The sequence below is a fragment of the Salmo salar genome, chromosome 09 (genome assembly GCF_965601325.2).
Source record: "Salmo salar chromosome 09, fSalSal1, whole genome shotgun sequence".
NCBI lineage: Eukaryota > Metazoa > Chordata > Actinopteri > Salmoniformes > Salmonidae > Salmo > Salmo salar.
The window spans coordinates 136,006,105-136,030,605 of NC_138299.1; the positions used below are offsets into that span (position 1 = coordinate 136,006,105).

The window sequence follows — 24,501 nt, forward strand, 5'->3', positions numbered from 1 at the left end:
GGGTTACTGTATGTTATAACTAGGTTTATTATAGGGTTACTGTATGTTATAATATTTCTATTGTAGGGTTACTGAATGTTATAACTAGGTCTATTGTAGGGTTACTGTATGTTATAACTAGATCTATTGTAGGGTTACTGTATGTTATAACTAGGTCTATTGTAGGATTACAGTTCGCTCTAACTAGGTTTATTGTGGGGTTACTGTATGTTATAACTAGGTTTATTGTAGGGTTACTGTATGTTATAACTAGGTTTATTGTAGGGTTCCTGTATGTTATAACTAGGTTTATTGTAGCGTTACTGTATGTATGATATAACTAGGTTTATTGTAGGGTTACTGTATGTTATAACTAGGTCTATTGTAGGGTTACTGTATGTTATAACTAGGTTTATTGTAGGGTTACTGTATGTTATAACTAGGTCTATTGTAGGGTTCCTGTATGTTATAACTAGGTTTATTGTAGCGTTACTGTATGTTACAACTAGGTCTATTGTAGGGTTACAGTATGTTATAACTAGGTTTATTGTAGGGTTACTGTATGTTATAACTAGGTTTATTGTAGGGTTTCTGTATGTTATAACTAGGTTTATTGTAGGGTTACTGTATGTATGTTATAACTAGGTCTATTGTAGGGTTACTGTATGTTATAACTAGGTTTATTGTAGGGTTTCTGTATGTTATAACTAGGTCTATTGTAGGGTTACTGTATGTTATAACTAGGTCTATTGTAGGGTTACTGTATGTATGTTATAACTAGGTTTATTGTAGGGTTACTGTATGTTATTACTAGGTCTATTGTAGGGTTACTGTACGCTCTAACTAGGTTTATTGTAGGGTTACTGTATGTTATAACTAGGTTTATTGTAGGGTTACTGTATGTTATAACTAGGTCTATTGTAGGGTTACTGTACGCTCTAACTAGGTTTATTGTAGGGTTACTGTATGTTATAACTAGGTTTATTGTAGGGTTACTGTATGTTATAACTAGGTTTATTGTAGGGTTACTGTATGTTATAACTAGGTCTGTTGTAGGGTTACTGTATGTTACAACTAGGTCTATTGTAGGGTTACTGTATGTTATAACTATGTCTAATTTAGGGTTACTGTATGTTATAACTAGGTCTATTGTAGGGTTTCTGTATGTTATAACTAGGTTTATTGTAGGGTTACTGTATGTTATAACTAGGTTTATTGTAGGGTTACTGTATGTTATAGCTAGGTCTATTGTAGGGTTACTGTATGTTTGTTATAACTAGGTTTATTGTAGGGTTACTGTATGTTATAACTAGGTTTATTGTAGGGTTACTGTATGTTATAACTAGGTCTATTGTAGGGTTACTGTATGTTATAACTAGGTCTATTGTAGGGTTACTGTATGTTATTACTAGGTCTATTGTAGGGTTTCTGTATGTTATAACTAGGTCTATTGTAGGGTTACTGTATGTTATAACTAGGTCTAATGTAGGGTTACTGTATGTTATAACTAGGTCTATTGTAGGGTTTCTGTATGTTATAACTAGGTCTATTGTAGGGTAACTGTATGTTATAACTAGGTTTATTGTAGGGTTACTGTATGTTATAACTAGGTCTATTGTAGGGTTTCTGTATGTTATAACTAGGTCTATTGTAGGGTTTCTGTATGTTATAACTAGGTCTATTGTAGGGTTACTGTATGTTATAACTAGGTTTATTGTAGGTTACTGTATGTTTGTTATAACTAGGTTTATTGTAGGGTTACTGTATGTTATAACTAGGTTTATTGTAGGGTTACTGTATGTTATAACTAGGTCTAATGTAGGGTTACTGAATGTTATAACTAGGTTTATTGTAGGGTTACTGTATGTTATAACTAGGTCTATTGTAGGGTTACTGTATGTTATAACTAGGTCTATTGTAGGGTTACTGTATGTTATAACTAGGTTTATTGTAGGGTTTCTGTATGTTTGTTATAACTAGGTTTATTGTAGGGTTACTGTATGTTATAACTAGGTTTATTGTAGGGTTACTGTATGTTATAACTAGGTCTAATGTAGGGTTACTGAATGTTATAACTAGGTTTATTGTAGGGTTACTGTATGTTATAACTAGGTCTATTGTAGGGTTACTGTATGTTATAACTAGGTCTATTGTAGGGTTACTGTATGTATGTTATAACTAGGTCTATTGTAGGGTTACTGAATGTTATAACTAGGTCTATTGTAGGGTTACTGTATGTTATTACTAGGTCTATTTTAGGGTTACTGTATGTTATAACTAGGTTTATTTTTGGGTTACTGTATGTTATAACTAGGTCTATTGTAGGTTTACTGTATGTATGTTATAACTACGTCTATTGTAGGGTTACTGTATGTTATAACTAGGTCTATTGTAGGGTTACTGAATGTTATAACTAGGTCTATTGTAGGGTTACTGAATGTTATAACTAGGTCTATTGTAGGGTTACTGAATGTTATAACTAGGTCTATTGTAGGGTTACTATATGTTATTACTAGGTCTATTGTAGGGTTACTGTATGTTATTACTAGGTCTATTGTAGGGTTACTGTATGTTTGTTATAACTAGGTTTATTGTAGGGTTACGGTATGTTATAACTAGGTTTGTTGTAGGGTTACTGTATGTTATAACTAGGTCTATTGTAGGGTTACTGTATGTTATTACTAGGTCTATTGTAGGGTTACTGTATGTATGTTATTAATAGGTCTATTTTAGGGTTACTGTATGTTATAACTAGGTTTATTTTTGGGTTACTGTATGTTATAACTAGGTCTATTGTAGGTTTTCTGTATGTATGTTATAACTAGGTCTATTGTAGGGTTACTGTATGTTATAACTAGGTTTATTATAGGGTTACTGTATGTTATAACTAGGTCTATTGTAGGGTTACTGTATGTTATAACTAGATCTATTGTAGGGTTACTGTATGTTATAACTAGGTCTATTGTAGGATTACAGTTCGCTCTAACTAGGTTTATTGTGGGGTTACTGTATGTTATAACTAGGTTTATTGTAGGGTTACTGTATGTTATAACTAGGTTTATTGTAGGGTTCCTGTATGTTATAACTAGGTTTATTGTAGCGTTACTGTATGTATGATATAACTAGGTTTATTGTAGGGTTACTGTATGTTACAACTAGATCTATTGTAGGGTTACTGTATGTTATAACTAGGTCTATTGTAGGGTTACTGTATGTTATAACTAGGTTTATTGTAGGGTTACTGTATGTTATTACTAGGTCTATTGTAGGGTTACTGTATGTTATAACTAGGTCTATTGTAGGGTTACTGTATGTTATAACTAGGTCTATTGTAGGGTTACTGTATGTATGTTATAACTAGGTTTATTGTAGGGTTACTGTATGTTATTACTAGGTCTATTGTAGGGTTACTGTATGTTATAACTAGGTTTATTGTAGGGTTACTGTATGTTATAACTAGGTTTATTGTAGGGTTACTGTATGTTATAACTAGGTCTATTGTAGGGTTACTGTATGTTATAACTAGGTTTATTGTAGGGTTACTGTATGTTATAACTAGGTTTATTGTAGGGTTACTGTATGTTATAACTAGGTTTATTGTAGGGTTACTGTATGTTATAACTAGGTCTATTGTAGGGTTACTGTATGTTATAACTAGGTCTATTGTAGGGTTACTGTATGTTATAACTAGGTTTATTGTAGGGTTACTGTATGTTATAACTAGGTCTATTGTAGGGTTACTGTATGTTATAACTAGGTCTATTGTAGGGTTACTGTATGTTATAACTAGGTTTATTGTAGGGTTACTGTATGTTATAACTAGGTTATTGTAGGGTTACTGTAGTTAACTAGGTTATTGTAGGGTTACTGTATGTTATAACTAGGTCTATTGTAGGGCTTGACTAGGGTGGGACTGTATGTTATAACTAGGTCTATTGTAGGGTTACTGTATGTTATTACTAGGTCTATTGTAGGGTTACTGTATGTATGTTATTAATAGGTCTATTTTAGGGTTACTGTATGTTATAACTAGGTTTATTTTTGGGTTACTGTATGTTATAACTAGGTCTATTGTAGGTTTTCTGTATGTATGTTATAACTAGGTCTATTGTAGGGTTACTGTATGTTATAACTAGGTTTATTATAGGGTTACTGTATGTTATAATATTTCTATTGTAGGGTTACTGAATGTTATAACTAGGTCTATTGTAGGGTTACTGTATGTTATAACTAGATCTATTGTAGGGTTACTGTATGTTATAACTAGGTCTATTGTAGGATTACAGTTCGCTCTAACTAGGTTTATTGTGGGGTTACTGTATGTTATAACTAGGTTTATTGTAGGGTTACTGTATGTTATAACTAGGTTTATTGTAGGGTTCCTGTATGTTATAACTAGGTTTATTGTAGCGTTACTGTATGTATGATATAACTAGGTTTATTGTAGGGTTACTGTATGTTACAACTAGATCTATTGTAGGGTTACTGTATGTTATAACTAGGTCTATTGTAGGGTTACTGTATGTTATAACTAGGTTTATTGTAGGGTTACTGTATGTTATTACTAGGTCTATTGTAGGGTTACTGTATGTTATAACTAGGTCTATTGTAGGGTTACTGTATGTTATAACTAGGTTTATTGTAGGGTTACTGTATGTTATAACTAGGTTTATTGTAGGGTTCCTGTATGTTATAACTAGGTTTATTGTAGCGTTACTGTATGTTACAACTAGGTCTATTGTAGGGTTACAGTATGTTATAACTAGGTTTATTGTAGGGTTACTGTATGTTATAACTAGGTTTATTGTAGGGTTTCTGTATGTTATAACTAGGTTTATTGTAGGGTTACTGTATGTATGTTATAACTAGGTCTATTGTAGGGTTACTGTATGTTATAACTAGGTTTATTGTAGGGTTTCTGTATGTTATAACTAGGTCTATTGTAGGGTTACTGTATGTTATAACTAGGTCTATTGTAGGGTTACTGTATGTATGTTATAACTAGGTTTATTGTAGGGTTACTGTATGTTATTACTAGGTCTATTGTAGGGTTACTGTACGCTCTAACTAGGTTTATTGTAGGGTTACTGTATGTTATAACTAGGTTTATTGTAGGGTTACTGTATGTTATAACTAGGTTTATTGTAGGGTTACTGTATGTTATAACTAGGTCTGTTGTAGGGTTACTGTATGTTACAACTAGGTCTATTGTAGGGTTACTGTATGTTATAACTATGTCTAATTTAGGGTTACTGTATGTTATAACTAGGTCTATTGTAGGGTTTCTGTATGTTATAACTAGGTTTATTGTAGGGTTACTGTATGTTATAACTAGGTCTATTGTAGGGTTACTGTATGTTATTACTAGGTCTATTGTAGGGTTTCTGTATGTTATAACTAGGTCTATTGTAGGGTTACTGTATGTTATAACTAGGTCTAATGTAGGGTTACTGTATGTTATAACTAGGTCTATTGTAGGGTTTCTGTATGTTATAACTAGGTCTATTGTAGGGTAACTGTATGTTATAACTAGGTTTATTGTAGGGTTACTGTATGTTATAACTAGGTCTATTGTAGGGTTTCTGTATGTTATAACTAGGTCTATTGTAGGGTTTCTGTATGTTATAACTAGGTCTATTGTAGGGTTACTGTATGTTATAACTAGGTTTATTGTAGGTTACTGTATGTTTGTTATAACTAGGTTTATTGTAGGGTTACTGTATGTTATAACTAGGTTTATTGTAGGGTTACTGTATGTTATAACTAGGTCTAATGTAGGGTTACTGAATGTTATAACTAGGTTTATTGTAGGGTTACTGTATGTTATAACTAGGTCTATTGTAGGGTTACTGTATGTTATAACTAGGTCTCTTGTAGGGTTACTGTATGTATGTTATAACTAGGTCTATTGTAGGGTTACTGAATGTTATAACTAGGTCTATTGTAGGGTTACTGTATGTTATTACTAGGTCTATTTTAGGGTTACTGTATGTTATAACTAGGTTTATTTTTGGGTTACTGTATGTTATAACTAGGTCTATTGTAGGTTTACTGTATGTATGTTATAACTACGTCTATTGTAGGGTTACTGTATGTTATAACTAGGTCTATTGTAGGGTTACTGAATGTTATAACTAGGTCTATTGTAGGGTTACTGAATGTTATAACTAGGTCTATTGTAGGGTTACTATATGTTATTACTAGGTCTATTGTAGGGTTACTGTATGTTATTACTAGGTCTATTGTAGGGTTACTGTATGTTTGTTATAACTAGGTTTATTGTAGGGTTACGGTATGTTATAACTAGGTTTGTTGTAGGGTTACTGTATGTTATAACTAGGTCTATTGTAGGGTTACTGTATGTTATTACTAGGTCTATTGTAGGGTTACTGTATGTATGTTATTAATAGGTCTATTTTAGGGTTACTGTATGTTATAACTAGGTTTATTTTTGGGTTACTGTATGTTATAACTAGGTCTATTGTAGGTTTTCTGTATGTATGTTATAACTAGGTCTATTGTAGGGTTACTGTATGTTATAACTAGGTTTATTATAGGGTTACTGTATGTTATAATATTTCTATTGTAGGGTTACTGAATGTTATAACTAGGTCTATTGTAGGGTTACTGTATGTTATAACTAGATCTATTGTAGGGTTACTGTATGTTATAACTAGGTCTATTGTAGGATTACAGTTCGCTCTAACTAGGTTCATTGTAGGGTTACTGTATGTTATAACTAGGTTTATTGTAGGGTTACTGTATGTTATAACTAGGTTTATTGTAGGGTTCCTGTATGTTATAACTAGGTTTATTGTAGCGTTACTGTATGTATGATATAACTAGGTTTATTGTAGGGTTACTGTATGTTACAACTAGATCTATTGTAGGGTTACTGTATGTTATAACTAGGTCTATTGTAGGGTTACTGTATGTTATAACTAGGTTTATTGTAGGGTTACTGTATGTTATTACTAGGTCTATTGTAGGGTTACTGTATGTTATAACTAGGTTTATTGTAGGGTTCCTGTATGTTATAACTAGGTTTATTGTAGCGTTACTGTATGTTACAACTAGGTCTATTGTAGGGTTACAGTATGTTATAACTAGGTTTATTGTAGGGTTACTGTATGTTATAACTAGGTTTATTGTAGGGTTTCTGTATGTTATAACTAGGTCTATTGTAGGGTTACTGTATGTTATAACTAGGTCTATTGTAGGGTTACTGTATGTATGTTATAACTAGGTTTATTGTAGGGTTACTGTATGTTATTACTAGGTCTATTGTAGGGTTACTGTACGCTCTAACTAGGTTTATTGTAGGGTTACTGTATGTTATAACTAGGTTTATTGTAGGGTTACTGTATGTTATAACTAGGTTTATTGTAGGGTTACTGTATGTTATAACTAGGTCTGTTGTAGGGTTACTGTATGTTACAACTAGGTCTATTGTAGGGTTACTGTATGTTATAACTATGTCTAATTTAGGGTTACTGTATGTTATAACTAGGTCTATTGTAGGGTTTCTGTATGTTATAACTAGGTTTATTGTAGGGTTACTGTATGTTATAACTAGGTCTATTGTAGGGTTACTGTATGTTATAACTAGGTCTATTGTAGGGTTTCTGTATGTTATAACTAGGTCTATTGTAGGGTTACTGTATGTTATAACTAGGTCTAATGTAGGGTTACTGTATGTTATAACTAGGTCTATTGTAGGGTTTCTGTATGTTATAACTAGGTCTATTGTAGGGTAACTGTATGTTATAACTAGGTTTATTGTAGGGTTACTGTATGTTATAACTAGGTCTATTGTAGGGTTTCTGTATGTTATAACTAGGTCTATTGTAGGGTTTCTGTATGTTATAACTAGGTCTATTGTAGGGTTACTGTATGTTATAACTAGGTTTATTGTAGGTTACTGTATGTTTGTTATAACTAGGTTTATTGTAGGGTTACTGTATGTTATAACTAGGTTTATTGTAGGGTTACTGTATGTTATAACTAGGTCTAATGTAGGGTTACTGAATGTTATAACTAGGTTTATTGTAGGGTTACTGTATGTTATAACTAGGTCTATTGTAGGGTTACTGTATGTTATAACTAGGTCTCTTGTAGGGTTACTGTATGTATGTTATAACTAGGTCTATTGTAGGGTTACTGAATGTTATAACTAGGTCTATTGTAGGGTTACTGTATGTTATTACTAGGTCTATTTTAGGGTTACTGTATGTTATAACTAGGTTTATTTTTGGGTTACTGTATGTTATAACTAGGTCTATTGTAGGTTTACTGTATGTATGTTATAACTACGTCTATTGTAGGGTTACTGTATGTTATAACTAGGTCTATTGTAGGGTTACTGAATGTTATAACTAGGTCTATTGTAGGGTTACTGAATGTTATAACTAGGTCTATTGTAGGGTTACTATATGTTATTACTAGGTCTATTGTAGGGTTACTGTATGTTATTACTAGGTCTATTGTAGGGTTACTGTATGTTTGTTATAACTAGGTTTATTGTAGGGTTACGGTATGTTATAACTAGGTTTGTTGTAGGGTTACTGTATGTTATAACTAGGTCTATTGTAGGGTTACTGTATGTTATTACTAGGTCTATTGTAGGGTTACTGTATGTATGTTATTAATAGGTCTATTTTAGGGTTACTGTATGTTATAACTAGGTTTATTTTTGGGTTACTGTATGTTATAACTAGGTCTATTGTAGGTTTTCTGTATGTATGTTATAACTAGGTCTATTGTAGGGTTACTGTATGTTATAACTAGGTTTATTATAGGGTTACTGTATGTTATAATATTTCTATTGTAGGGTTACTGAATGTTATAACTAGGTCTATTGTAGGGTTACTGTATGTTATAACTAGATCTATTGTAGGGTTACTGTATGTTATAACTAGGTCTATTGTAGGATTACAGTTCGCTCTAACTAGGTTCATTGTAGGGTTACTGTATGTTATAACTAGGTTTATTGTAGGGTTACTGTATGTTATAACTAGGTTTATTGTAGGGTTCCTGTATGTTATAACTAGGTTTATTGTAGCGTTACTGTATGTATGATATAACTAGGTTTATTGTAGGGTTACTGTATGTTACAACTAGATCTATTGTAGGGTTACTGTATGTTATAACTAGGTCTATTGTAGGGTTACTGTATGTTATAACTAGGTTTATTGTAGGGTTACTGTATGTTATTACTAGGTCTATTGTAGGGTTACTGTATGTTATAACTAGGTTTATTGTAGGGTTCCTGTATGTTATAACTAGGTTTATTGTAGCGTTACTGTATGTTACAACTAGGTCTATTGTAGGGTTACAGTATGTTATAACTAGGTTTATTGTAGGGTTACTGTATGTTATAACTAGGTTTATTGTAGGGTTTCTGTATGTTATAACTAGGTTTATTGTAGGGTTACTGTATGTATGTATGTTATAACTAGGTCTATTGTAGGGTTACTGTATGTTATAACTAGGTTTATTGTAGGGTTTCTGTATGTTATAACTAGGTCTATTGTAGGGTTACTGTATGTTATAACTAGGTCTATTGTAGGGTTACTGTATGTATGTTATAACTAGGTTTATTGTAGGGTTACTGTATGTTATTACTAGGTCTATTGTAGGGTTACTGTACGCTCTAACTAGGTTTATTGTAGGGTTACTGTATGTTATAACTAGGTTTATTGTAGGGTTACTGTATGTTATAACTAGGTTTATTGTAGGGTTACTGTATGTTATAACTAGGTCTGTTGTAGGGTTACTGTATGTTACAACTAGGTCTATTGTAGGGTTACTGTATGTTATAACTATGTCTAATTTAGGGTTACTGTATGTTATAACTAGGTCTATTGTAGGGTTTCTGTATGTTATAACTAGGTTTATTGTAGGGTTACTGTATGTTATAACTAGGTCTATTGTAGGGTTACTGTATGTTATTACTAGGTCTATTGTAGGGTTTCTGTATGTTATAACTAGGTCTATTGTAGGGTTACTGTATGTTATAACTAGGTCTAATGTAGGGTTACTGTATGTTATAACTAGGTCTATTGTAGGGTTTCTGTATGTTATAACTAGGTCTATTGTAGGGTAACTGTATGTTATAACTAGGTTTATTGTAGGGTTACTGTATGTTATAACTAGGTCTATTGTAGGGTTTCTGTATGTTATAACTAGGTCTATTGTAGGGTTTCTGTATGTTATAACTAGGTCTATTGTAGGGTTACTGTATGTTATAACTAGGTTTATTGTAGGTTACTGTATGTTTGTTATAACTAGGTTTATTGTAGGGTTACTGTATGTTATAACTAGGTTTATTGTAGGGTTACTGTATGTTATAACTAGGTCTAATGTAGGGTTACTGAATGTTATAACTAGGTTTATTGTAGGGTTACTGTATGTTATAACTAGGTCTATTGTAGGGTTACTGTATGTTATAACTAGGTCTCTTGTAGGGTTACTGTATGTATGTTATAACTAGGTCTATTGTAGGGTTACTGAATGTTATAACTAGGTCTATTGTAGGGTTACTGTATGTTATTACTAGGTCTATTTTAGGGTTACTGTATGTTATAACTAGGTTTATTTTTGGGTTACTGTATGTTATAACTAGGTCTATTGTAGGTTTACTGTATGTATGTTATAACTACGTCTATTGTAGGGTTACTGTATGTTATAACTAGGTCTATTGTAGGGTTACTGAATGTTATAACTAGGTCTATTGTAGGGTTACTGAATGTTATAACTAGGTCTATTGTAGGGTTACTGAATGTTATAACTAGGTCTATTGTAGGGTTACTATATGTTATTACTAGGTCTATTGTAGGGTTACTGTATGTTATTACTAGGTCTATTGTAGGGTTACTGTATGTTTGTTATAACTAGGTTTATTGTAGGGTTACTGTATGTTATAACTAGGTCTATTGTAGGGTTACTGTATGTTATAACTAGGTTTATTGTAGGGTTACTGTATGTTATAACTAGGTTTATTGTAGGGTTACGGTATGTTATAACTAGGTTTGTTGTAGGGTTACTGTATGTTATAACTAGGTCTATTGTAGGGTTACTGTATGTTATTACTAGGTCTATTGTAGGGTTACTGTATGTATGTTATTAATAGGTCTATTTTAGGGTTACTGTATGTTATAACTAGGTTTATTTTTGGGTTACTGTATGTTATAACTAGGTCTATTGTAGGTTTTCTGTATGTATGTTATAACTAGGTCTATTGTAGGGTTACTGTATGTTATAACTAGGTTTATTATAGGGTTACTGTATGTTATAATATTTCTATTGTAGGGTTACTGAATGTTATAACTAGGTCTATTGTAGGGTTACTGTATGTTATAACTAGATCTATTGTAGGGTTACTGTATGTTATAACTAGGTCTATTGTAGGATTACAGTTCGCTCTAACTAGGTTCATTGTAGGGTTACTGTATGTTATAACTAGGTTTATTGTAGGGTTACTGTATGTTATAACTAGGTTTATTGTAGGGTTCCTGTATGTTATAACTAGGTTTATTGTAGCGTTACTGTATGTATGATATAACTAGGTTTATTGTAGGGTTACTGTATGTTACAACTAGATCTATTGTAGGGTTACTGTATGTTATAACTAGGTCTATTGTAGGATTACAGTTCGCTCTAACTAGGTTTATTGTAGGGTTACTGTATGTTATAACTAGGTTTATTGTAGGGTTACTGTATGTTATAACTAGGTTTATTGTAGGGTTCCTGTATGTTATAACTAGGTTTATTGTAGCGTTACTGTATGTATGATATAACTAGGTTTATTGTAGGGTTACTGTATGTTACAACTAGATCTATTGTAGGGTTACTGTATGTTATAACTAGGTCTATTGTAGGATTACAGTTCGCTCTAACTAGGTTTATTGTAGGGTTACTGTATGTTATAACTAGGTTTATTGTAGGGTTACTGTATGTTATAACTAGGTCTATTGTAGGGTTACTGTATGTTATAACTAGGTTTATTGTAGGGTTACTGTATGTTATAACTAGGTCTATTGTAGGGTTACTGTATGTTATAACTAGGTTTATTGTAGGGTTCCTGTATGTTATAACTAGGTTTATTGTAGCGTTACTGTATGTTACAACTAGGTCTATTGTAGGGTTACAGTATGTTATAACTAGGTTTATTGTAGGGTTACTGTATGTTATAACTAGGTTTATTGTAGGGTTACTGTATGTTATAACTAGGTTTATTGTAGGGTTACTGTATGTTATAACTAGGTCTATTGTAGGGTTACTGTATGTTATAACTAGGTCTATTGTAGGGTTACTGTATGTTATAACTAGGTCTATTGTAGGGTTACTGTATGTTATAACTAGGTTTATTGTAGGGTTACTGTATGTTATAACTAGGTCTATTGTAGGGTTCCTGTATGTTATAACTAGGTTTATTGTAGCGTTACTGTATGTATGATATAACTAGGTTTATTGTAGGGTTACTGTATGTTATAACTAGGTCTATTGTAGGGTTACTGTATGTTATAACTAGGTTTATTGTAGGGTTACTGTATGTTATAACTAGGTTTATTGTAGGGTTACTGTATGTTATAACTAGGTTTATTGTAGGGTTACTGTATGTTATAACTAGGTCTATTGTAGGGTTACTGTATGTTATAACTAGGTCTATTGTAGGGTTACTGTATGTTATAACTAGGTTTATTGTAGGGTTACTGTATGTTATAACTAGGTCTATTGTAGGGTTACTGTATGTTATAACTAGGTTTATTGTAGGGTTACTGTATGTTATAACTAGGTTTATTGTAGCGTTACTGTATGTTACAACTAGGTCTATTGTAGGGTTACAGTATGTTATAACTAGGTTTATTGTAGGGTTACTGTATGTTATAACTAGGTTTATTGTAGGGTTTCTGTATGTTATAACTAGGTTTATTGTAGGGTTACTGTATGTATGTTATAACTAGGTCTATTGTAGGGTTACTGTATGTTATAACTAGGTTTATTGTAGGGTTACGTGTATGTTATAACTAGGTCTATTGTAGGGTTACTGTATGTTATAACTAGGTCTATTGTAGGGTTACTGTACGCTCTAACTAGGTTTATTGTAGGGTTACTGTATGTTATAACTAGGTTTATTGTAGGGTTACTGTATGTTATAACTAGGTTTATTGTAGGGTTACTGTATGTTATTACTAGGTCTATTGTAGGGTTACTGTATGTTATAACTAGGTTTATTGTAGGGTTACTGTATGTTATAACTAGGTTTATTGTAGGGTTACTGTATGTTATAACTAGGTTTATTGTAGGGTTACTGTATGTTATAACTAGGTTTATTGTAGGGTTACTGTATGTTACAACTAGGTCTATTGTAGGGTTACTGTATGTTATAACTATGTCTAATTTAGGGTTACTGTATGTTATAACTAGGTCTATTGTAGGGTTTCTGTATGTTATAACTAGGTTTATTGTAGGGTTACTGTATGTTATAACTAGGTCTATTGTAGGGTTACTGTATGTTATTACTAGGTCTATTGTAGGGTTTCTGTATGTTATAACTAGGTCTATTGTAGGGTTACTGTATGTTATAACTAGGTCTAATGTAGGGTTACTGTATGTTATAACTAGGTCTATTGTAGGGTTTCTGTATGTTATAACTAGGTCTATTGTAGGGTAACTGTATGTTATAACTAGGTTTATTGTAGGGTTACTGTATGTTATAACTAGGTCTATTGTAGGGTTTCTGTATGTTATAACTAGGTCTATTGTAGGGTTTCTGTATGTTATAACTAGGTCTATTGTAGGGTTACTGTATGTTATAACTAGGTTTATTGTAGGTTACTGTATGTTTGTTATAACTAGGTTTATTGTAGGGTTACTGTATGTTATAACTAGGTTTATTGTAGGGTTACTGTATGTTATAACTAGGTCTAATGTAGGGTTACTGAATGTTATAACTAGGTTTATTGTAGGGTTACTGTATGTTATAACTAGGTCTATTGTAGGGTTACTGTATGTTATAACTAGGTCTCTTGTAGGGTTACTGTATGTATGTTATAACTAGGTCTATTGTAGGGTTACTGAATGTTATAACTAGGTCTATTGTAGGGTTACTGTATGTTATTACTAGGTCTATTTTAGGGTTACTGTATGTTATAACTAGGTCTATTGTAGGGTTACTGTATGTTATAACTAGGTTTATTGTAGGTTACTGTATGTTTGTTATAACTAGGTTTATTGTAGGGTTACTGTATGTTATAACTAGGTTTATTTTTGGGTTACTGTATGTTATAACTAGGTCTATTGTAGGTTTACTGTATGTATGTTATAACTACGTCTATTGTAGGGTTACTGTATGTTATAACTAGGTCTATTGTAGGGTTACTGAATGTTATAACTAGGTCTATTGTAGGGTTACTGAATGTTATAACTAGGTCTATTGTAGGGTTACTGAATGTTATAACTAGGTCTATTGTAGGGTTACTATATGTTATTACTAGGTCTATTGTAGGGTTACTGTATGTTATTACTAGGTCTATTGTAGGGTTACTGTATGTTTGTTATAACTAGGTTTATTGTAGGGTTACGGTATGTTATAACTAGGTTTGTTGTAGGGTTACTGTATGTTATAACTAGGTCTATTGTAGGGTTACTGTATGTTATTACTAGGTCTATTGTAGGGTTACTGTATGTATGTTATTAATAGGTCTATTTTAGGGTTACTGTATGTTATAACTAGGTTTATTTTTGGGTTACTGTATGTTATAACTAGGTCTATTGTAGGTTTTCTGTATGTATGTTATAACTAGGTCTATTGTAGGGTTACTGTATGTTATAACTAGGTTTATTATAGGGTTACTGTATGTTATAATATTTCTATTGTAGGGTTACTGAATGTTATAACTAGGTCTATTGTAGGGTTACTGTATGTTATAACTAGATCTATTGTAGGGTTACTGTATGTTATAACTAGGTCTATTGTAGGATTACAGTTCGCTCTAACTAGGTTCATTGTAGGGTTACTGTATGTTATAACTAGGTTTATTGTAGGGTTACTGTATGTTATAACTAGGTTTATTGTAGGGTTCCTGTATGTTATAACTAGGTTTATTGTAGCGTTACTGTATGTATGATATAACTAGGTTTATTGTAGGGTTACTGTATGTTACAACTAGATCTATTGTAGGGTTACTGTATGTTATAACTAGGTCTATTGTAGGATTACAGTTCGCTCTAACTAGGTTTATTGTAGGGTTACTGTATGTTATAACTAGGTTTATTGTAGGGTTACTGTATGTTATAACTAGGTTTATTGTAGGGTTCCTGTATGTTATAACTAGGTTTATTGTAGCGTTACTGTATGTATGATATAACTAGGTTTATTGTAGGGTTACTGTATGTTACAACTAGATCTATTGTAGGGTTACTGTATGTTATAACTAGGTCTATTGTAGGATTACAGTTCGCTCTAACTAGGTTTATTGTAGGGTTACTGTATGTTATAACTAGGTTTATTGTAGGGTTACTGTATGTTATAACTAGGTTTATTGTAGGGTTCCTGTATGTTATAACTAGGTTTATTGTAGGGTTACTGTATGTTATAACTAGGTCTATTGTAGGGTTACTGTATGTTATAACTAGGTTTATTGTAGGGTTCCTGTATGTTATAACTAGGTTTATTGTAGCGTTACTGTATGTATGATATAACTAGGTTTATTGTAGGGTTACTGTATGTTATAACTAGGTCTATTGTAGGGTTACTGTATGTTATAACTAGGTCTATTGTAGGGTTACTGTATGTTATAACTAGGTTTATTGTAGGGTTCCTGTATGTTATAACTAGGTTTATTGTAGGGTTACTGTATGTTATAACTAGGTCTATTGTAGGGTTACTGTATGTTATAACTAGGTTTATTGTAGGGTTACTGTATGTATGTTATAACTAGGTCTATTGTAGGGTTACTGTATGTTATAACTAGGTTTATTGTAGGGTTACTGTATGTTATAACTAGGTCTATTGTAGGGTTACTGTACGCTCTAACTAGGTTTATTGTAGGGTTACTGTATGTTATAACTAGGTTTATTGTAGGGTTACTGTATGTTATAACTAGGTCTGTTGTAGGGTTACTGTATGTTACAACTAGGTCTATTGTAGGGTTACTGTATGTTATAACTAGGTCTATTGTAGGGTTACTGTATGTTATAACTAGGTTTATTGTAGGGTTACTGTATGTTATAACTAGGTTTATTGTAGGGTTACTGTATGTTATAACTAGGTCTATTGTAGGGTTACTGTATGTTATAACTAGGTCTATTGTAGGGTTACTGTATGTATGTTATAACTAGGTCTATTGTAGGGTTACTGTATGTTATAACTAGGTCTATTGTAGGGTTACTGTATGTTATAACTAGGTCTATTGTAGGGTTACTGTATGTTATAACTAGGTCTATTGTAGGGTTACTGTATGTTATAACTAGGTTTATTGTAGGGTTACTGTATGTTATTACTAGGTCTATTGTAGGGTTACTGTACGCTATAACTAGGTTTATTGTAGGGTTACTGTATGTTATAACTAGGTTTATTGTAGGGTTACTGTATGTTATAACTAGGTCTATTGTAGGGTTACTGTATGTTATAACTAGGTCTATTGTAGGGTTACTGTATGTTATAACTAGGTTTATTGTAGGGTTACTGTATGTTATAACTAGGTTTATTGTAGGGTTACTGTATGTTATAACTAGGTCTGTTGTAGGGTTACTGTATGTTACAACTAGGTCTATTGTAGGGTTACTGTATGTTATAACTAGGTCTATTGTAGGGTTACTGTATGTTATAACTAGGTTTATTGTAGGGTTACTGTATGTTATAACTAGGTTTATTGTAGGGTTACTGTATGTATGTTATAACTAGGTCTATTGTAGGGTTACTGTATGTTATAACTAGGTCTATTGTAGGGTTACTGTATGTATGTTATAACTAGGTCTATTGTAGGGTTACTGTATGTTATAACTAGGTTTATTGTAGGGTTACTGTATGTATGTTATAACTAGGTCTATTGTAGGGTTACTGTATGTTATTACTAGGTCTATTGTAGGGTTACTGTACGCTCTAACTAGGTTTATTGTAGGGTTACTGTATGTTATAACTAGGTTTATTGTAGGGTTACTGTATGTTATAACTAGGTTTATTGTAGGGTTACTGTATGTTATAACTAGGTCTGTTGTAGGGTTACTGTATGTTACAACTAGGTCTATTGTAGGGTTACTGTATGTTATAACTAGGTCTATTGTAGGGTTACTGTATGTTATAACTAGGTCTATTGTAGGGTTACTGTATGTTATAACTAGGTTTATTGTAGGTTACTGTATGTTTGTTATAACTAGGTTTATTGTAGGGTTACTGTATGTTATAACTAGGTCTATTGTAGGGTTACTGTATGTTATAACTAGGTCTATAGTAGGATTACAGTACGCTCTAACTAGTTTTATTGTAGGGTTACTGTATGTTATAACTAGGCATCATTTATTTATTTCATTTGACTGATTTCCTTTTATGAGCTGTAACTCAATAAAATCTTTGAAATTGTTGCATGTTGCGTTTATATTTTTGTTTAGTACATTTCGAAATATTGTTGTTGTTGTTTTCCATTTAATTCGATAAGAAACCAAACTTAGTAGAAAGATTCACCATCCATGTATTTAGGTTGAGAAAACATACGTGCTTCGAATGCGATGAAATTTTGTCTGCTCTTTCTGAAGAAGATGGTTTCGTGATGTTTATAAAACATTACATTTGGGAGCAGTATAACAGCTTTCTCTTCATATTGGATCTTTGGATGTGTGTAAAACCCTCCATAGTCTACGTTGCCTTGACTGTATTATATGCCCACGGGAGGAATCACGGTGCCTGTAACTGTATTTAGACATAGCCTATTTTAAACAACTTGTTGTTAAAAAAATTATTAGAATTATATACACTTTTAGGCCTTATAAATAGCCTAGTGAATTTAATCTTGCTTATTGACTACGTTTGGCATGTCCATGTCCAGACTGTATTTGACCTATATCAGTGTGAATGCTATAACCAATGTTTAACGATGTAGTTCCATATTGAAGAAATGCAATTAGAACATTGTGGACTGCAAACATTTCAATATATGTAATGAATATGGGGCTGGCTAATTAACCCACTAGGCTATAGCGGACTAACACTTGAATTGGAGTTGATGAAAATGCAACACGTATATAAACAATTTGAAGCAACCACATGTTTAGCCATTGAGCATGTTCTGATTAGCCAGTGAGGCGTCAACCCTCGACACACACAACTTGTTTATTCATCAAAACCCAGCCCTTTCGCGCCACCGCCAGCTACTGCTCCCATAATTCCAGTTGTGAAAATAGCTAAAATATTTCTGACACACATTTCTGACACACACTTAGAGGGTAATTTCTAAGGGTTGTAGCGCTATAGGTGCTATATTTAGAAATATATATATAGGTGCTATAGCGCTACAACCCTTAGAAATTACCCTCTAAGTGTTCCTGAAAGTTTCCTTCAGTCAAACCTGTCCCCTGTCACCAACGACCTGTAGTTGTAACTTATGTTATGACTGAGGTAACGCAGCATGGCGTTACTGTAACAGAGCCAGGGAACTACATCTGCAAACTCCTCTGCTTTCATTTGTCATTACTATCCCACCAGCTCAGCAATGAAGTTGGTTTGTCTCCCAAATGGAACGCTATTCCCTATGTAGTGCACTACTTTTGACTAGAGCCATATGGGCCCTTGTCAAAAGTAGTGTGCACCACATATTGAATAGGGTGCCATGTGGAGTTCAGCTCATTTAGGGTTATTCATCCTGCTCTTTGAAATGAGATGTAGTGAAGGGGAACCAGAACCACACTGCTACTATAGCCAGGCTTCATGGAGATTTGAAACCCTCTTTTGGTAAGGTCCTGTAGTGCACACTTCTGAGACTCCTTCGCCACACATTTCAAATGTGATGCATCAAAACAGGGATAAATTGAAAAATAAGGCTATTTTTCATCCTTCTTTTGACATCCCATTTCCTCCTGCCGATGTAAACACTACGTCTGAGGAGGAGTGATGCAGAAAGTAATGAAAGACAAATACGGAGTCCCAAATGGCACCCTATTCCCTTTATAGTGCACTACATATGACCAGTGATCATAGGTCTCTGGTCAAAAGTAGTGCACTATATACGTAATACACTCTTAGAAAAGAGCGTTCCAAAAGGGTTCTTCGGCTGTCCCCATAGGTTAAACCTTTTTGGTTCCAGGTACAACCCTTTTTGGTTCCAGGTAGAACCCTTTTTGGTTCCAGGTAGAACCCTTTTCGGTTCAATGTAGAACCGTCTATGGAAAGGGTTCTACATGGAACCCAAAAGGGTTCTATCTGGAAGCAAAAATTATTCTTCAAAGGGTTCTACTTGTAGGTTCTAGATAGACCTTTTTTTCTAAGAGTGTAGGGTGCCATTTGGGATGCACACAAAGCCAAAGAGAAGTGACAGTAAATCTCTTCTCCTCATGCAGAATGTGACTGGCAACCACAGGGTGAATGATGTCATCGCCACAGAGGAGGGACCACAGACTCTGGTTGGTCGGTTCATGTACGGCCCACTGGACATGGTGACTCTGACTGGAGAGAAGGTGACGACACAACACAAGACACTGCATCTGGTTCTGGTACCTGGTGCATCTGGTTCCTGGTTCAAATCCAGGCTGCATCACATCCGGCCGTGATTGGGAGTCCCATAGGGCGGCGCACAATTGGCCCAGCGTCGCCCGGGTTTGGCCGGGGTAGGCCGTCATTGGAAATAAGAATTTGTTCTTAACTGACTTGCCTGGTTAAATAAAGGTTAAATAAAATTGTAAAAAATTTGCAAACACTATTTGCCCTATTTACAACACTACAGTTGCAACACTTTTAAAAGTGTCTGCATTAGAATAAACTGATACTGGTCTTATAGGGGTCTGACAAAGGAATTAGCAATGTCAACACTAAAGTATATTGAAGGGAATTAAATTGCGGCCCTGAACCGTTCGTTATCATACCATCTTATCATGAATCTATCTTGTCCTCTCCCAGGTGGACATTCTCCTAATGACCCAGCCCCAGTCCGGCCGCTGGGTCCACTTTGACACAGAGGTGACCACCAGTAGTGGCAGAGTGGTCTACACCATCCCCAAGAGCAAGAAGCTGGCCACCGGGGTCTACCCTATCAAAATGATGGTCAAGTAAGCAAACAACTCCTTTTTATTTCTTATTGATATGCAACCACACAGCATGTTTGTTATAGTATGTTAGAGGTTGTATCAATAATGAAATGGATGCGGGTTGGGACGAGTTCCCATGAAAGTGGAGGAATCTGAATTGAATTACAGCCCATATCAGTGATGCAGGTAAAGTACTGTGAAGCTCTAACAGTGTACTCACAGGTTGTTGAATAACAAGGAGCCCCAGAGGTGCTGCGGCTGTGAATTACCACCGTACCTACAGTAGCAATCATCCTCCCCCTCTCCACCTCTCTTCACCTCCTTCTACCCAGGGGAGATCAGACGAGTGCAGAGGCCTACCTGACGGTGTTGCCCAGGGGGATGGAGTGTGTGGTGTTCAGCATCGATGGCTCCTTCGCTGCTAGCGTCTCCATCATGGGCAGCGACCCTAAAGTCCGCCCCGGAGCAGTGGACGTTGTCAGGTAACTCATGCGTGCGAGTGTTTGTGTGTTTGTGTTTGTGAATGTGCCTTCCAGCTTTTGTTTGATTAAGGAGCAGTTCAAGCAGAGAGAAATTATTAATGGAATGTAAATGATAACTCCATTTCAACGCCTACAAGTCATCTGTTCAGCTCAGAAAATGATCCTTGTATTTTGTCACATTAAAGGGAGTTTGAAGGAAGTTGCTAACTAGTGTTAGCGCAATTGCAAACTCAAATTTTGTTACTTGACAGCTTTATTCTAAAATGGATGAAAAACCAAAAAAATCCTCATCAATCTACACACAATACCCCATACTAACCAAGCGAAAACAGGTTTTTAGATTATTTTGCAAATTTATAAAATCTAAAAAACAGAAATACCTTATTTACATATGTATTCAGAATCTGTGCTATTAGACTCGAAATTGAGCTCAGGTGCATCCTGTTTCCATTGATCATCCTTGAGATGTTTCTACAACTTGATTGGAGTCCTCCTGTGGTAAATTCAATTGATTCGACATGATTTGAAAAAGCACACACCTGTCTATATAAGGTCCCACAGTTGACAATGCATATCAGAACAAAAACCAAGCCATGAGGTCGAAGGAATTGTCCGTAGAGCTCCGAGACAGCCCTTTGGCAGGGTAGCAAAAAAATTCTGCAGTATTGAAGGTCCCCAAGAACAAAGTGGCCTCCATCATTCTTAAATTGAAGAAGTTTGGAACCACCAAGACTCTTCCCAGAGCTGACCGCCCGGCCAAACTGAGCAAACGGGGGAGAAAGGCCTTGGTCAAGGAGGTGACCAAGAACCCGATGGTCATTCTGACAGCGCTCCAGAGTTCCTCTGTGGAGATGGGCGAACCTTCCAGAAGGACAACCATCTCTGCATCACTCCACCAATCAGGCCTTTATGGTAGAGTGGCCAGAGGGAAGCCACTTCTCAGTAAAAGGCACATGACAGCGCACTTGGAGTTTGTCAAAGGCACCTAAAGACTCTCAGACCATGAGAAACAAGATTATCTGGTCTGATGAAGCCAAGATTGAACTGTTTGACTTGAATATCAAGCATCACTTCAGGAGGAAACCTGGCACCATCCCTATGGTGAAGCATGGTGGTGGCAGCATCATGCTGTGGGGATTTTTTTTAGCGGCAGGGACTGGGAGACTAGTCAGGATCGAGGCAAAGATGAACGGAGCAAAGTATAGAGAGATCCTTGATGAAAACCTGCTCCAGAGCGCTCAGGACCTCAGACTGGGTCAAAGGTTCACTTTCCAACAGGACAACAACCCTAAGCACACAGCAAAGACAACACATGAGTGGCTTCTAGACAAGTCTCTGAATGTCCTTGAGTGGCCCAGCCAGAGCCCGGACTTGAACCTGATCGAACATCTCTGGAGAGACCTGAAAATAGCTGTGCAGTGACGCTCCCCATCCAACCTGACAGAGCTTGAGAGGATCTGCCAAGAAGAATGGGAGATACTCCCCAAATACAGGTGTGCCAAGCTTGTACCATCATACCAAAGAATACTCGAGGCTGTAATCGCTACCAAAGGTGCTTCAACAAAGTACTGAGTAAAGGGTCTGAATACTTATGTAAATTTGATATTTCAGTTTTTTGTTTTTTATATACATTTACACAAAAAAAATGCTTTGTCACTATGGGGTACTGTGTGTTGATTGATAACGGAAAACATTATTTAATCGATTTTAGAATAAGGCTGTAAAAAGTAAAGGGGTCTGAATACTTTCCGAATGCACTGTACCTTTAACTTCCTTCATACTGGACATAAGAAATAATAAGAAAAAATAAGAAAAGAAACCATAAATCTCAGAGGAATATTATTGATGTCAGTCTGTCTTTATGTTCAGTGAAAACGATAATTCTCAGAGGAATGTATCTATTTATCTTTGTGTCCAGACACTGGCAGGACCTGGGCTATCTTATCATCTACATCACAGGGAGGCCAGACATGCAGAAGCAGCGCGTGGTGTCATGGCTGTCCCAACACAACTTCCCCCAGGGCATGATCTTCTTTTCTGAGGGCCTGGTCCATGACCCACTGAGACAGAAAACCATCTTCCTCAGGAACCTAGTGCAGGAGGTACATTACATACATGATACAGTGGATATCTTTTCTTGCTCTCTATCTCAACTCCTTGTCTTTGTGTATATCTTCCTCTTTTTCTTTCTCTCTTTCTTTTTCTCACCCCATCTATATATCTCTCATTCTCTTTTTTTTCTCTCTCCCTTTCTTTCTCTCTTTCTTTCTCTCTCTTCCTTCCTCTATTTCTCACGCACACTTCCTTGGTTCTCACATTGACATTGACTGTGGGCCTCCATCCCTCTCTGTCTATCTCCCTCCCTCCCCTCCCTCCCTCTTTCTTTCTTTCTTTCTTGCTTTCTTGCTTTCTTGCTTTCTTGCTTTCTTTCTTTCTCACCCTCCCTCTCTGTCTCTCTCTCTCTCTGTTCTATCTCTCTCTGCCAGTGTCACATTAAGATCAACTCAGCCTATGGCTCCATGAAGGACATCTCCGTGTACAACATGTTGGGTCTGAGTCCTTCCCAGATTTATATTGTGGGCAGGCCTTCCAAGAAGTACCAGAATCAATGCCAGGTAGACATCAGGGGACTGTACACTCCTCTTCTACTTTTCTTTAACGATCAAGCTAATGGCATTGACTCACTAATAGCTATCGATTGTGTTTTGATGTATCTATTCCGGTCTGTCTGTGGCTTTTGTTCTTTCCTGTCACTCTCCATCTCTCTCTACCTGTTTAGTGTTTTATTCTTTAATATAACATGGCCACTCTCACTAACTCTCGTTCTCTGTCTCTCTCTCTGTCTCTCTCTCTCTCTTTCCCATAGTTCCTAAGTGATGGCTATGCAGTGCACCTCTCCTCACTGCAGTTTGGCCACCGGACCAGACCCAAGAAGACCTCCTCGGTCCGCATGGTCCTGAGGAAAGGCTCCTTCGGCCTCTCTGCCAAACCTGACTTCCTGTGTAAACGCACCCACCTGAGGAGAACCATGTCTGTCCAGCACCCTGACCCTCCCTGCACCCCCAACCCTAAGCCTGAGCGGGCCCAGAGCCAACCCGAGTCTGACCAGGATCCCGGGGGAGGAGGAGGGGGCGGCGGCCATGGTGTCTGGGGGCGGGCCTCCATACACCGTGGAGATGCCACACCCTGACAGACAGAGAGAGATGGAGGGAGGATGGACAAGGAGGAGGACAAGGGTCTCATTGTCCAGGGCCAAGGTGAGAACTCACACTAAAGGGTTTCAATTGCCCTATATTATACTCCTAGAACTATATGATCATACTGTCTCTCTATAATAGCAAGAAACTGAAAAATATCCCCCCAGAACGTGTTTCTGAGTTGTCGTACTTGAGGCTGTGAAAATATATTGTCCCTCTTCCAGGAGGCAACAAAGCCTCCTTCACTCACGCCGCCAAACTTACCCTAGTAAAACTGACTATCCTACCGATCCTCGACTTCGGCGATGTCATCTACAAAATAGCTTCCATTACTCTACTCAGAAAACTGGATGCAGTCTATCACAGTGCCATCCGTTTTGTTACCAAATCACCTTATACCACCCACCACTGCAACCTGTATGCTCTAGTCGGCTGGCCCTCGCTACATATTCGTCGCCAGACCCTCTGGCTCCAGGTCATCTATAAGTCTATGCTAGGTAAAGCTCCGCCTTATCTCAGTTCACTGGTTACGATAACAACCGATCGCTGCAGCTGTACATAGTTCATCTGTGCCCACCCACCCAATCTACCTTCCTCATCCCCAT

The 24,501-nt window shown here is 35.5% G+C and overlaps 1 protein-coding gene across 1 annotated transcript in view; it reads left to right on the forward strand.

Moving 5' to 3' along the window:
- LOC106612781 (membrane-associated phosphatidylinositol transfer protein 3) overlaps nt 1–24,501 on the forward strand; it is a 173,069-nt gene that overhangs the window by 142,041 nt on the left and 6,527 nt on the right. The window contains exons 14-19 of the mRNA XM_082956328.1: nt 19,534–19,650; nt 20,090–20,238; nt 20,550–20,699; nt 22,618–22,801; nt 23,186–23,314; nt 23,566–23,956. Coding sequence (XP_082812454.1) covers nt 19,534–19,650; nt 20,090–20,238; nt 20,550–20,699; nt 22,618–22,801; nt 23,186–23,314; nt 23,566–23,889 — 1,053 coding nt within the window. The 3' untranslated portion in view covers nt 23,890–23,956. The remainder of the gene's footprint in view (nt 1–19,533; nt 19,651–20,089; nt 20,239–20,549; nt 20,700–22,617; nt 22,802–23,185; nt 23,315–23,565; nt 23,957–24,501) is intronic.